The 15173-nt window shown below is 41.7% G+C and overlaps 1 protein-coding gene across 1 annotated transcript in view; it reads right to left on the bottom strand.

Annotated features, from left to right (window-relative positions):
- Positions 1–15173, bottom strand: part of GXYLT2 (glucoside xylosyltransferase 2) — a 106872-nt gene that overhangs the window by 57051 nt on the left and 34648 nt on the right. Inside the window, exon 3 of the mRNA XM_049862430.1 lies at positions 11476–11607. Within this exon, the coding sequence (XP_049718387.1) occupies positions 11476–11607 (132 nt within the window). The remainder of the gene's footprint in view (positions 1–11475; positions 11608–15173) is intronic.

The raw sequence follows: 15173 nt of genomic DNA, 5'->3' as shown, positions 1-15173 counted from the left end.
TACCTCCCTTACCTGAATGTATTATTGGTATAGATATTATGTCTAACTGGGGTACACTCCTTCTACCTGATATTGTAAAACTTAAGGCGTGTAAGTCTGCCCTTAGGCCAGTGTTGATTGGACATGCCAAATGGGAGCCATTAGAATTGCCCAAACCTACTCAGGTTGTAAATTGGAAACAGTATAGGATACCTGGTGGACAAAAGGAGATTACTGCTTCGATTAAAGACATGCTAAACGCTGGAGTGTTGGTGCCAAAAAAGACTCTGTATAACAGCCCTGTATGGCTTGTGAAAAAGCAGATGGCTCATGGAGGCTGACAGTAGACTATGGAGGCCTAAATAAAGTAATGCCACCTGTGGCTTCAGCTGTTCCAGACGTGGTACCAATGGTGCAAAAAATACAGTAGGCTAAAGGAGGCTGGCATTCAGTGATTGATCTTGCAAATGCCTTTTTCTCCATCCCAACCTCAGAAAAAAGCCAGCCGCAATTTGATTTTACATGGGAAGGATCACAATTTACGTTCACTTCATTTACCACAGGGTTACCTGAATTCACCAGCTTACTGCCACAGTTCGGTTAGAAGAGACTTGGACTTGGTGAAGATCAAGTGTAATGATACATTAAATTGACGATATTATGTTAACGCCAAACACCAAAGAACAGGCTAGGGCTGATTTGAATACAATGGTGGCCCTCATGCCTAGCAGAGGCTGGCTAATAAATCCAAGGCCCTGCCCAAATGGTAAAATTTGGGGGAATGACTTGGGCAGGAGCCACCCGTGACATTCCACAGGCAGCTAAGAATAAGTTACTGTTGCTGCCTACCCCGAAGACTAAGCAGGAGGCCCAATGTTTGGTTGGTTTATTTGGATTTTGGAGAACACCTATTCCACATCTGGGGATAAAACCACTGGGAAGAAACTTGCATTCGAATGGGGGCCAGAGTAACAGCAGGCTATTTCTGAATGACAAAGAGCAGTCTCACTCTCCCTACCTTATAATTCACACTCAGACATGATTTTGGAGGTGTCTGCCTCACGTGGTTATGCAGACGAGCTTATGGCAAAAACCTGAGAATGCCGCTCTACGGTGACCACTGGGATCTTGGACTAGAATATTTCCAGATGCTGCAGCATGAGCCACGCCATTTGAAAGGCAATCACTCACCTACTATTGGGCGTTGATTGAGACTGCCTCAATGACAGAAGGACACAAAATCATCATGAGACCTGAAATACCCCTAATGTCTTGATTGATGTCAGAGAAACAAGCTAATAAGGGAGGTGCTGCTCAAAATCGTTCCATAATAAAATGGAAATGGTTCATACAAGAACATCTACTGCGGGAATGCAGAGAGGCACCCACCATATCCATGAGCAAGTAGCCTCTTTTCCCATAGGTTCTACCCTGGAATCACCTGAGAAGCTGCCAGAGCCCAGTGGTACATGGACAGTGCCCTATGAACAAATTTCTGCTGACCAGCAGAAGGCTGATTGGTTTTCATGGATGGCAGTTCTAGGGTACACAGACAATATGTGATGTGGAAAGCTGCTGCATTAAGACCAGCAGAAGGAAAGGCTCTGATTGAAGAAGATAGGAACAGTTTAGCTCAATAGGCTGAACTGCATGTTGTCTTCCTAGCTTTGATGGAAGAAACTGCAAACGGTGAGAGCCAATGTATTTGGCATGGGCAGTGGCCAACAGCCTGGCTATGTGGTCAGGCAAATGGGCAATGGAAAAATGGACTATTGAGGGACCCTCATGTGGGGCATGGACCTATGGAAAGCTCTCTGGAAATTTAGGGGGCTCATTAGAGTAGGGTATGTTAATGCCCATCAGAAAACCCCCCTTCCTGGATCGGAAGGCTGTTGTAATCAGCTAGTGGACCTGTTCGTATGCTCACTTGAGGTGGCCATTGGGCCCATGAAATGAGCAGACATAGGTGTCCTGCAGCAATGCAGAGATGGGCTGAATCCAGACATGTTCCCCTTACAAGCTTTGAGACTCAAAATGCCTATAAGGACTGCTCCGTCTGCCAGCAAGAAAGACAGAGGTTGCAGATGGCTATGGGGCAGAGTCCCTGGGGAAGGGGGGAAGGCCCTGCATATAGCTGGCAAGTTTATTATATTGGGCCAATGACACTGGTGGCACCAGGTAGCTACAAATGGATCCTCACAGGAACAGATACTTACTTTGGATTGGGCTTCACATATCCCATGACAGATGCAAATGCCAAAAACACCACCATTAGGTAATTGGAACAAAAGATACTATACCAACTTGGGCCACTGAGTGATATTTCATCAGATCAAGGGACACAGTTTATAGTCCACAGGGTGTGGCAATGGGCCAAGAAATATCATATTAAATGGACATACCATGCTACATACCACTTTCAGAGGAATGGTTTGACAGAGAATTGGAATAAGTAACTGACACATTTGTTATATAAAACGGGAGGAGACAGAGGTGTGAAAGGCTGGTTCATACACCTTCATGACTGTGTGCTCACACTCAATATGAGGCAGACAAAGGTAGGATCACCACTGGACAGATTCCTATGCTTCTGTGGGGGATCTGGGGAAGAGCAGGTGAGAGAGGATGCTGGTGCTACTGTACAGTTCTTCCCACATCACCTAAAATTGCTTTGTTCCTGCCAGAAGCTACAGTCCCAGGACCAGGGATGCAGCTGCGGGTGCCAGAAGCAGGGGTGATTCCTAAGCAAGAGATTGTAACTAGAGCCTGATAGGATGGATTATACCTTCCCTCCATCTGGCAAGATTGAAGTTGACACTGAAAACTGCCATATTGCCAGTGGGCAAGATAGCCAACTAGTGTTGTACATATGTAACCCTACACAACGTGAATGGGAGTTGATTGAGGAGGAGGCAGTTGCTAGACTGGTCTTGCAACCAGCAATCTGGACTAGCTCAGCAGCTGAACCTGATGTTCCTTCCCAACATGGAAATGTTTGGGTAAAAATAAATGACAAATGGAAGGAGAAATAATAGCTGCAGGTAAAGCTATAAATAAATGGGTAATGCAGCGGGGGAAATCTAACATGTTGATACTCTTTTCAAGAGAGGCTCAGAGCAAGGGAATAATCTTCTCTCAGTTAAATATTGTCAGAAGCCAGAAAGGGTGAAGACTAGACAAAATATTGGAGAATCTGACCAGATCAGATGTACATCTGCAGCAGACCAGAATGCCCAGTACCTGAGTAACCTCACCCTTACAACTCTCTTGCCCTACTTAAGGACTAAGTGTTAATGACTGTTTTGGACTCGTAAAATTCAAGCCGGATTCAGAAGAGGACATCGAATGAGGGATATCATTGCTGATGTCCGATGGATTTTGGCTAAAAGCAGAGAATACCAGAAAGATGTTTACCTGTGTTTTATTGACTATGCAAAGGCATTTGCCTGTGTGGATCATAAATTATGGATAACATTGTGAAGAATGGGGATTTCAGAACACTTAATTGTCCTCATGCAGAACCTGTACACAGAACAAGAGGCAGTCATTCGAACAGAAGAAGAGGACACTTCATGGTTTAAAATCATGAAAGGTGTGTGTCAGGGTTGTATCCTTTCACCATTTTTATTAAATGAGTAATTTCTTTTATGAGCATCAGCACAAAGCTGGTTCCTATGAGGTGGAGGTTAAAGGTTGGGTATGAGATGGAGGTTAAAGATGTCCCAAATGTCCAACTTTTCGAAATTGCTGTACCACTCCATCATCCCTAACATCAGCTACTACCCCTCCCCATACTATCCTCCCTCCCATTCTTGGGTTCTGTAATTTGGTGCAACATCTCACAAAACTCACAAATTGCATCAAGGGAATGGCTCACGCATTTGTGGAGGCTGGCAACTCCCAAATCCATGAGTCAGGCATAGGCTTCTCCCAACCCACGTGGCTCCACAGGCTGACGAACCCAAACCAGCAGGTCAGGCCACAGACTGCTGGCTCACAAGGCTGCAGAAGCTGACAAATCACGTCAGACAATAGGCCACCTACTGTTGGCCTACTGCAGCTGCAGAGGCTGGTGAATCCCAGAATCAGCAGGTCAGAGGGCAGACCTCTGGCTCAGGTCCCAAGAAATGGAGGTTAGATGATCACGAACTGGACACAGGATCCAGATACAGAGAGAGAGAGAGAGAGCACCCAGCCAGGGCACCCACATATATACCTTGGATGTAGGCCAGGGAAGGTCATAACTTGAGTAAGGGTGGGACTTGAGTCACACCCTCCTGCAAGGCTGTGACTCAAAATACACCCACACCAGTCCTGCCTCATTAACATGTGCAGATTAGAATTTACAACACATAAAATGGAGGACAACCATACAACACTGGAAATCGTGGCGTAGCCAAGCTGACACATAATCCCAACCATCCCAAGTTCCATATACCTTATTTGCATAGTTCTACTCAGTCATTGTGTGTGAGCCACAAAGACCACGGCTAGAAGGGCCATATTAAATAATTCATTGCACCCCAGGCACCCCCTGGCTCTTCTAGCCATTGACCCCTTTGTGCTTGAAGGATTGACTTCCCTCTTCCAATCATTTCACCTTTCTTGGAATGTGCACAAATATGGATCTCTTCCAGTTGGTTGGCCAGGTAGCTGTCTTCCAAATTTCTTGGCATAGACAAATGAGAGCTTCCAGTGCTGTGTCAGTTTGTTAAAACATCCCAATTGGTATTCTGTCAATTCCTGGAGTCTTGTTTTTTGTTTTTTGTTGCCAATGCCTTCATTGCAGTTTGGCCTTCTTCCTTCAGTACCATCAGTTCTTGATGGTATGCTACCTCCTGAAATGGCTGAAATTCAACTAATTCTTTTTGGTACAGTGTATTCCTTCCATCTTCTTTTGATGTTTCAATATTTCACCCATAGAATCATTCAAAATTGCAACTCGAGGCTTGACTTTTTTTTTCAGTTCTTCCAGCTTGAGGAATGCCAAGTGATTTTTTTCCTTTTTGGTTTTCTAACTCCAGGTCTTTGCACATTTCCTTATATTTTACTTTATCTTCTCAAGCCACTCTTTGAAATCTTCCGTTCAGCCCTTTTACTTCATCATTTCTTCCATTTGCTTTAGCTACTCTACATTCAAGAGGAAGTTTCAGAGTCTATTTTGACATCTATTTTGGTCTTTTCTTTCTTGTCTTTTTAATGACCTTTTGCTTTCTTCCTCTATGATGTCCTTGATGTCATCCAGAACTCGTTTAGTCTTTGGTCATCAGTATTCAATGTGTCAAATCTATTCTTGAGATGGTCTCAAAATTCAGGTGGGATAAGCTCAAGGTCGTATTTTGCCTCTCGTGGACTTGTTTTAATTTTCTTCAGTTTCAACTTGAACTTGCCCATGAGCAACTGATGATCTGTTCCGCATTTGGCCCCTAGCCTTATTCTGACTGATGATATTGAGCTTTTCTATCAACTCGTCCATAGATGTAGTCTATTTGATTCCTGTGTTTTCCATCCAGTGAGGTCTATGTGTACAGTTGCCATTTATGTTGTTGAAAAATGATATCTGCAATGAATAAGTCATTGGCTTTGCAAAATTCTATCATGCAATCTCCAGCATTGTTTCTATCACCAAGGCCATATTTTCCAATTACCACCCTTCTTTGCTTCCAACTTTTGCATTCCAATAACCAATAATTATGAATGCATCTTGAGTCTATGTTTGATCAAATCTTCAATTTCCTCATCTTTGGCATTGGTGTGTAAATTTGAATAATATTTGTTTTAACTGTTCTTCCTTGTAGGCATATGGATATCACCCTATCACTGATAGCGTTGCACTTCAGGATAGATTTTCAATTGTTCTTTTTGATGATGAATGTGATGCTATTCCTCTTCAATTTCTTATTCCCAGCATAGTAGACCATATGATTGTCTGATTCAAAATGGCCAATACCAGTGCATTTCAGCTCATTAATGCCTAGGATATTGGTCTTTTGTGATCCATTTCATTTCTGACAACTGCCAGTTTTCCTAGATTGACCTGATGGCGGCTACCAACAACAGCTAACTCGTTAGAACATCACTTGTAAGCATACAGGTCTCCAAACACCGGAACCAGTTATGGGTCTTCTTAACGACCCATAAACGGCAAAGAGGGAAGATTATATATCATTGCCCTCTATGTGTTACTAAAATCTAGGTAATCTAAGGCTTTTATTTGGCGTGGTAATCCTTTGAAATATTAAAGGATGGGAAAGTTTATTGGACAATATGGAGTGATAAAACTCTCTGGACAAATTTACAGGTCAGGACTACTAACAATTTTATCCTGTGTCTCCTGATATTTCCTAACTCTTTTTTTCTCACCCCCACCTCTTGAATGTGGATGCTTATGGCAAACGTTGGGAGGAACCAAGACATGGGATACTAAAATAATCTTGTTGTTGTTGTTGTTAGGTGCCTTCGAGCCAGTTCTGACTCATAGCGACCCAACATAAAACAGAACAAAACACTGCCCGGTCCTGCACCATCCTCGCAATTGTTGTTATGCTTATTAAGCCCGTTGTTGCAGCTACTGTGGCAATCCATCTCATTGAGGGTCTTCCTCTTTGGCTGACCCTCCACTTCACAAAGCATGATGTTCTTCTCCAGGGACAGATCTCTACTGATAACATGTCCAAAGTATGTGAGATGTAGTCTTGCCATCCCTGTTTCTAAAGGCGCATTCTGGCTGTACTTCTTCCAAGACAGATTTGTTTGTTCTTTTGGCAGTCCATGGTATATTCAATATTCCTCTCCAACACCACAATTCAAAGGTGTCAATTCTTCTTCAGTCTTATTCATCTTCCAGCCTTCACATGCATACGAGGTGATTGAAAACACCATGGCTTGGGTCAGGCGCACCTTAGTCTTCAAGGTGATATCTTTGCTTTTCAACACTTTAAAGAGGTCTTTTGCAGGAGATTTACTAAAAGCAATGCATCATTTGATTTCTTAACTGCTGCTTCCATGGGTGTCGATCATGGATCCCAGTAAAATGAAATCCTTGACAACGTCAATCTTTTCTCCGATATTGCTTATTGGTTCAGTTCTGAGAATTTTTGTTGTCTTTATGTTGAAGTGTAACCCATAGAGAAGGCTACTGTCTTTGATCTTATCAGTAAGTGCTTCAAGTCCTCTTCACTTTCAGTAAGAAAGGTTGTGTTATCTGCATAATGCAGGTTGTTAATGAGTCTTCCTCCAATCCTGATGCCCTGTCTTCTTTACATAGTCCAACTTCTCAGATTATTTGCTTGGCGTACAGATTGAATAAGTATGGTGAAAGGATACAACCCTGACCCACGCCTTTCCTGACTTGAAACCACACAGTATTCCCTTGTTTTGTTCGAACTACCGCCTCTTGATCTATGTACAAGTTCCTCACAAGCACATTTAAGTGTTCTGGAATTTCCATACTTCACAATGTTATCTATAATTTGTTATGATCCACACAGTCAAATGCCTTTGCATAGTCCGTAAAACAACGGTGAACACTTCTCTGCTATTCTCTGCTTTCAGCCAAGAATCATCTAACATCAACAATGATATCCTTGGTTCCATGTCCTCTTCTGAATCTGGTTTGAATTTCTGGAAGTTCCCTGGTGATTTACCGTTATAGCTGGTTTTGAATGATCTTCAGCAAAATTTTACTTGTGTTTTTACGATATTAATGACATTGTTCGATAATTTCCACATTCAGTTGGATCACCTTTCTTGGGAATAGGCATAATATGGATCTCTTCCAGTCGGTTGGCCAGGTAGCTGTCTTCCAAATTTCTTCGCATAGACGAGCTTATTAAATCTTTGTGAAAAGTACTTTTCTCCCTGAATGAAGCCTGGAAAGTTCCTTAACTGATCTCACATTATCACATTGGGTACCACTTGCCATCCACTGATCTCTGTCATGTTTTAAATTTCTCTCAGACCTCGAAGCCCAAACCCACTGCTGCTGAGTTGATTCTGACTCACAGTGACCCCAATGGATCACTTTTACTGAGGAGATTGGTCTTTGTAATCAAACTGTAGTGAAATGTACAGATCCATTACAAAATCTCACACATCCCAATTAATTAGCCGGGTGGTGCTGTGAATTCATGAAACTCAGTTATTCTTAGAGAAGCAAAGGCTTTTGTAATAAAGGGAATGTAATAAAGTTTTAGCAGGCAAAAAGGGAAAAGTCCTCCAGGATCAATTTAATGAACAGATTTGATTTATTTGTAATCAGCATATTGTTTTAAATACTCTAAGTTTCTGAATTACCTGAAAGCAGTATGCATCTTGGAGAGCTTAATCAAGCCATTTGTAGTTTAGTTTGCACTATAATTTTGCTACTAGAACATTACTCATAGAAGTAGAAAAATAAACATCCACTGATTTCTGGGACTTTGTAAACCTTGACTTAGTGGGATCTGAATTCTACTAACCATACTTGAGATAACAATGATTGTGAGGATGGTGCAGGACCAGGGAGTGTATTGTTCTGTTGTACATGGTGTCACTAGGAGTCAGGACTGACTCAATGGCACCTAAGAGCAACAACAACATATTTGAGAATCTAACAGGCTTGACCTACAAAACTGTGTTTTGATCTTATTCTGAACGTAAAATCTTAGCTGAGAAAAGGTCTCTTCTGCAGGTTTGGGGTGGACAACAGCCTCACAAAGAGTGGGTAAGACTGTGGTGCTCAGTCAATTGACCACCTGCTAGAATGCTTGCATTTTAGTATCTCCATCTTCTCTGTGCTGCCTCAGCAGCACACTTGATTTGGTTTTATAGAGATGAATTGCAAGGAAAAAATCACCTAGACTTTATTTCAAATTACCCTGATGATCAATACATCTCTCACTGATGCCCAAAAATACCATGTTCATAATCTGCTATTATGATATACGACTGAGAAAAGATAAATGTCCTGTCAACCGTAATCTCCTTTTATTATTTTTTTTAAGAAGAGCTAGTTTCCATTATCAGAAGCAGATAAGGAATGCCAGCATCCATTTGTCATTCAAAACAGAACACTTACTTAGCTGGAAATGAATGAAAACCATCATGTAGTGGTTTTTGTTTGTTTTATTTTTTTTAGTAGTGAAAATAAAGTCACAATTCAAGGTCAGGGAAAATTCAAATATGGTTCCCACTAGGTTGCTAATATTTTGGACAGGTTGGGGGGACAAGTTTTCACATTAATGTGGGCTTTGTAATACTTTCCCCCCACCTAAAACAGAGACAGGAGGTAGAAACCTGACATTTCTTCTCATCTTCTCAAGTGGCAATTAGTTGTTATATCACCAACCTAGAGATCTTAGTTCCGGGCTGAGAAAGTCTTTTCTTAATCCCATCCTTATACAATTAATCCCATCTCAAAACATGTATAATAATCTGTAGCATGTATACGATAGGTCATTTAGTGAGGGGGTGAGCTTGGAGAGCAGATCAGAACCCAAAACACAACCAAGCTTTGTCTTCTCACAGGTTCCCGTAGGAAACGTTAAAAGTGCTACTCACCATTCAGGGATTCCAGACCAATAGATGATAAGATTTCCCTCTGCTTGGATATCTCCCAGGCATCTCAAAATTTAAAAGACATTCCATATGGAACTCCTCTTCCCCACTTACCAAAACTGCTCTTCTTCCAGTCTTTTTCATCTCAACACATGGCACTATCATCCATTCAGTAGGCTGAACCATATAAAATTGCCTTCTTTGTAGGTCACACGTGGTTGACTATTGGCAATTTCAAACAGATCAGCTTTAATAGTTGTTCAGGTCAGAAACATCGGTGGAATCCTTATCATCTCAATCCCCCTCCAACTCTTAGGATTAGCCAATTATGAGGCCTGATAAATTCTATTTCTCAAGCAGACTCTGAATCCATCTCTAAGACAATCCCCATAGCCCAAAACCAAACCAAACCTGTTGCTGCTGAGTCGATTCCGACTTATAGCGACCCTACAAGACAGAGTAGAACTTCTCCATAGGGTTTCCGAGGAGTAGCTGGTAGATTTGAACTGCTGACCTTTAAGTTGGAGGATGACACTTAACCACTGCGCCACCAGGGCTCCCACCATAGCCCAAGTCATCATTAATTGCCTCACCAATTCCACTATCCACACTGCAATGAAGCAATGTGTACTCTTTAAAAATCATTCCATGACTTCCCAATGACCTTAAGACAAAAGTCAAATACCCCAACATGGCCTATAGAGCCCGCAGACTCCAGACTCTGCCGACCTCTTCAGTGCCACCTCAGTGGGTGTACTTTCCAGTCACTGTGACCTGCTTTTATTTTCTCACTATACTACTTCCCACCTCAGGGCCTTTGTACATACTGTTGTATCTGTCTGGAACCCTCCTTCCTCTCATTATCCCCCAGGCCCTTGTTGCCAGTATCCCCTACTCCCCCTTCATTCATGTCCCAACTTAAATGCCAATGCCTGAAGAGAATCTTCTCTCACATCTCCCAGACCAGGGCAGGACCCCAAGCTATACACATCCACGAGGCTCTGTTCTCTACCTCAGCACTGATCACATTTCTAATCACTTGTTCAATGACAGGATACCCTATTAGACTCAAGCTCCAAGAGGGCAAGACCATAGCTGTCTTGTCCAACGCCATATCACCATCACCAATGAGTGCTCAGTACATATTTACTGATGGCACGAACCCCTCACAAATGCCAAGACTGCAATTCACAATTCAAAGTCGCAATCTCTGCTCAATGATATTTCTCAGTTTTGATATATCTTAAGTGACTTTTCTATTTAGAATTTTTTAAAATGGAAACAAAAAACATTTGATTTAGAATTCAATACTGGAAGGCTGAACCAGAACTCTGAGTTCTTCCTCAATTATCGCCTGGGCATGGCTCTATCTAGTAGGAGTTACTATTGTAAGAGAAATAATAATAACTGAAACTAACAGTTATTAAGGGCCATCTATGTTTTTTATGTGCCAAGCCGGAAACCCTGGTGGCGCAGTGGTTAAGTGCTACAGATGCTGACCAAATAGCTGGCAGTTCGAATCCACCAACCGATCCTTGGAAACTCTACGGGGCAGTTCTACTCTGTCCTATAGGGTCACTATGAGTCGGAATCAACTCGACGGCACTGGGTTTGGTCTGGTTTTGGTATGTGCCAAGCCTACGGAGGAAACGGAAGTTTAGGGAAGTCAGAGAATTTACTGAGATTCACACAGCTAGTAAACACTGGAGCCACAGTCACAAAGACCCATAATCCAAGACTTGCTATGGATGCGCTTAGGCCTCAGTCTTTGGGAAAGGCAACCTTTAGAACACAGGCCCCTCTTTCTGCACACTGCAAAGAGCACCAAGTAGAGAACCCAAGAGAAACACATTTTCAGCTGTAAGCATAATGTCTCCAAACACACCCCAGCCAACTTCACCATGTTTCCAAAAGCAATTCTCTTCCAACCTGCATCTTATTAAAAACAGATGTTCCTACCGGAAGAAAGAGTCTCTGGGCAGCACAGGGTTTGAATAATTTCTTCCATTCTTGAGGGTTTCCGGCAGAAAATGTGATGGGGTAGATTTTGTGCTCAAACTTCTTTGTATATGAGTCAGGCCACTGTCGTAACTGAAAAACATGGAAGGCAAGGGGAGGGCGATTAGAACCCCAGAAATAAGGAAAACACCTACAAAGCTTTTGGATGGTCAAATGGAAATTAATCGGGCAACTCACATAGAAAGCCTAATTTCATCACCACAATTAATATCCATGGAACAAAAGACCATTTTTTTCTGTCAAACTGGCTATGATTTAAAAAAAAAAAAAAAGCATTCGAAGTTGACAAGGGTGTTGGGAAATTGGCGCATAAACACTGCTGAACCCAAACCAAACAAAACCCACTGCCATTGAGTCAATTCTGACTCACGGTAACCCTATAGGACAGAGTAGAACTGCCCCATAGGGCTCCAAGGCTATAATCTTTACTGAAGCAGACTGCCACATCTTTCTCCTGTGGAGGGGCTGGTGGGTTCAGTCAACATGCAAGCACATAACCACTGTACCACCATGGCTCCTTAAACACTGCTGAGGTGGGTATAAATTCGAACAAACTTCCAAAAGGGCAATCTGGAAATTAACCAAACCAAAACCAAACCCAGTGCCATTGAGTTGATTCCGACTCATAGCGACCCTACAGGACAGAGTAGAACTGCCCCACAGAGTTTCCAAGGAGCGCCTGGCGTATTCAAACTGCCAACCCTTTGGTTAGCAGCCACAGCACTTAACCACTACGCCACTAGAGTTTCCATCTGGAAATTGGTAACAAAAAGAAAACAAAATTAGAGTTAAAAGGACTTTGACCACAATCTAATTTAAAATAACAAAACTTAGGAACGAACTAAACGTCCAGTAATAGGGAACTGGGTAAATTATGATAGAACTCCACAATGGACTAATGTGCAGTTAAAGTAGATTTATGTGTACTGACAAGGGGAAACCTTTATTATATGTAGTTAGGTTAAAAAAAAAAAAAGCGAAGTGCAAAAATATAATACAGTTCTATTTCATAGAGGGGAAAAAAGTATATATATTCTTATGCAGAGTAAAATCTGGACAGATATGCACCAAATCTTTAAAAGTACGTGCCTTTGGGGACTTCTAAGTCAATTGGCAAAATAAATTCTATTATGGAAATATTCTGCATCCCACTTTGAAGTGTGGTGTCTGGGGTCTTAATTGCTAACAAGCAGCCATCTAAGATGCATCAATTGGTCTCAACTCACCTGGATCAAAGGAGAATGAAGAACACCAAGGTCACACAGAAAGGGCCACATGAACTAGAGACATATCCTGACACCAGAAGAACTAGACGGTGCCCGGCCACAACTGATGACTGCCCTGACAGGGAGCACGACAGAGAAGCCCTGAGGGAGCAGAACAGTGGGATGCAGGCCCCAAATTCTCATAAAAAGACCAGACTTAATGGTCTCACTGAGACTTGAAGGACCCAGGCGGTCATCGTCCCCAAACCTTCAGTTGGCCCAGGACAGGAACCATTCCCGAAGACAACTCATCAGACATGGAAGGGACTGGACGATGGGTAGGAGAGAGATGCTGATGAGGAGTGAGCTACTTGTATCAGGTGGACACTTGAGACTGTGTTGGCATCTCCTGTCTGGAGGGGGGATGGGAGGGAAGAGAGGGTTAGAAACTGGCAAAACAGCCACGAAAGGAGAAACTGGAAGAAGGAAGAGGGCTGACTCACTGGGCGAGAGTAAGTGGGAGTATGTAGTAAGGTGTATATAAGTTTATATGTGACAGACTGACTTGATTTGTAAACTTTCACTTAAAGCTCAATAAAAATTATTAATAAAACAAACAAACAAATATGTGCCTTTGGAGGTGGTGGTGTTGGTTTCATGTTCCCAGTTTATATTTCTGTATTCCCTAGAGCTTTTCCGGTGAGTATGTTACTTTGTTTGCGTATATTACGTTTACAACAACAACATCAACAACAAAAATTAACACCTACCCACTGCCACAATAATTCCTCTTCTAAGAGTTAATCCTAAGGAAAAATTCCAAAAGTACACCTAGATTTATAACAAGGTTGTTTTTTGCAGTATTGCTTGTAACAGTGATAAATTGGAAACAACCTAAATAAGAGAGAGGTTAAATAAGCTGTGGGGTACATCTATGCTATGCAGCCATGAGCAATGATGTTGTAGAAACTACTGAGTGGCAAACTATGATATGAGAGCCTAATAGAGCCTGTTACTTGTTTTTATTTAGCCCACAAGTTAAGAAGAGTTTTCACATTTTTAAATGATTGAAAAAATGAAAATAGCACTTTATGATACGTGAAAATTATATCAAGTTCAAATTTCAGTGCTCATAATTAAAAATTTTATTGGAACAGGGCGACGCCCACTTTTTTTACCCACTGTGTAGTCAGTCACTTTTACCCTAAAGAGCCAAGTTGAGTTGTTGTAATGGAGACTGTATAGCTTGCAAAGCCTAAAAGATTTACCATCTGGGATTTTACAGAAAAACTTGGCCAATTCCTGTTGTAGAAGAAATTTCAGTAATAAGAGTGTCAATGATATAAAAGGTAATATAGAGTATGATTCCATTTTTGATGCTGATATAAAAAAAAAAGGAATGGAAATAAATATACAATTGCTCTCCCTGAGTATTAGCATAATGTTTTTTTTTTCTTATTTACAATTTTCTGAATTTACTGTTTTTTGTTTTTTTTTTTACAATGTACATCTGTTGCTTAAATGATCACATCAAATTTTTTGAAAAATATGCCTATTGGGAACACTTCAAGTTTGCAATTTTGAGATGAGCACCTGAGAAAGAAACTTTAGAGTGAGAAAGCAGAAGTGTTAGTCAAAGTATTTAACTACTGATCTAAGAAGGGCACTGACCAATCAGAACTGACAGCGGTCATAAATACCTACTGACTCATCAGAACAGACATGGGACGCAAACACCCAGTCCACCTGCAGAATAGCCCAAAATCGGCCCTGGAAGGAGTTACGGGGTGTTCCTATGGCCTACTGGCTTCAGTGGCTCTGTAATTTTAGTATCCTCTCTTTGAGAAGCAAAAAACCCAGTTGTATCAACCCAGCTGACTCATGGAAATCCCAGGTGTTTCAGAGTAGAACTGCACTCCATAGGGTTTTCAGTGGCTATGATCTTGGGGAAGGGGATTGCCAGGACTTTTCTTCCAGTTTTCTAGAATGGTTTGCCAGTCTACCTTTGGCAATCTATGCCTTTTAACTAGAGTGTTCAGTCCATTTACATGTTATTTTCCATATGTTTGAATCTATTTTCTACCACCTTATTTTATGCTTTACCAAAAACAAACAAAAAACCTTTGCAGTGGAGTCGATTCCAATTCATGGCAACCCCACATGTTATAGAGTAGACCTTAGCTTGCCAGGCCTTTCTTCTGTGATGCCGCTGGGTGAGTCTGAACTGCCAATTTTTTGGTTAGCAGCTGTTATGGACTGAATTGTGTCCTCCAAAAATCCCATTACACCTGTGGTTATAATCCCATTTGGGAACAGAGTTTTCTTTATTATATTAATGAGGCAATATTACTGTAGGCTGTTTCTAAAGTGAATTTCTTCTGAGATACAAAAGAGCAGATTTAGCAAGCAGCAAGAAAGCAGTTGAGGGAAGAT

The sequence above is a fragment of the Elephas maximus genome, chromosome 20, assembly GCF_024166365.1.
Source record: "Elephas maximus indicus isolate mEleMax1 chromosome 20, mEleMax1 primary haplotype, whole genome shotgun sequence".
Lineage (NCBI taxonomy): Eukaryota > Metazoa > Chordata > Mammalia > Proboscidea > Elephantidae > Elephas > Elephas maximus.
The sequence above is the reverse complement of the archived record's forward strand: the minus strand, read 5'-3'. Positions and strand labels throughout refer to the sequence as shown.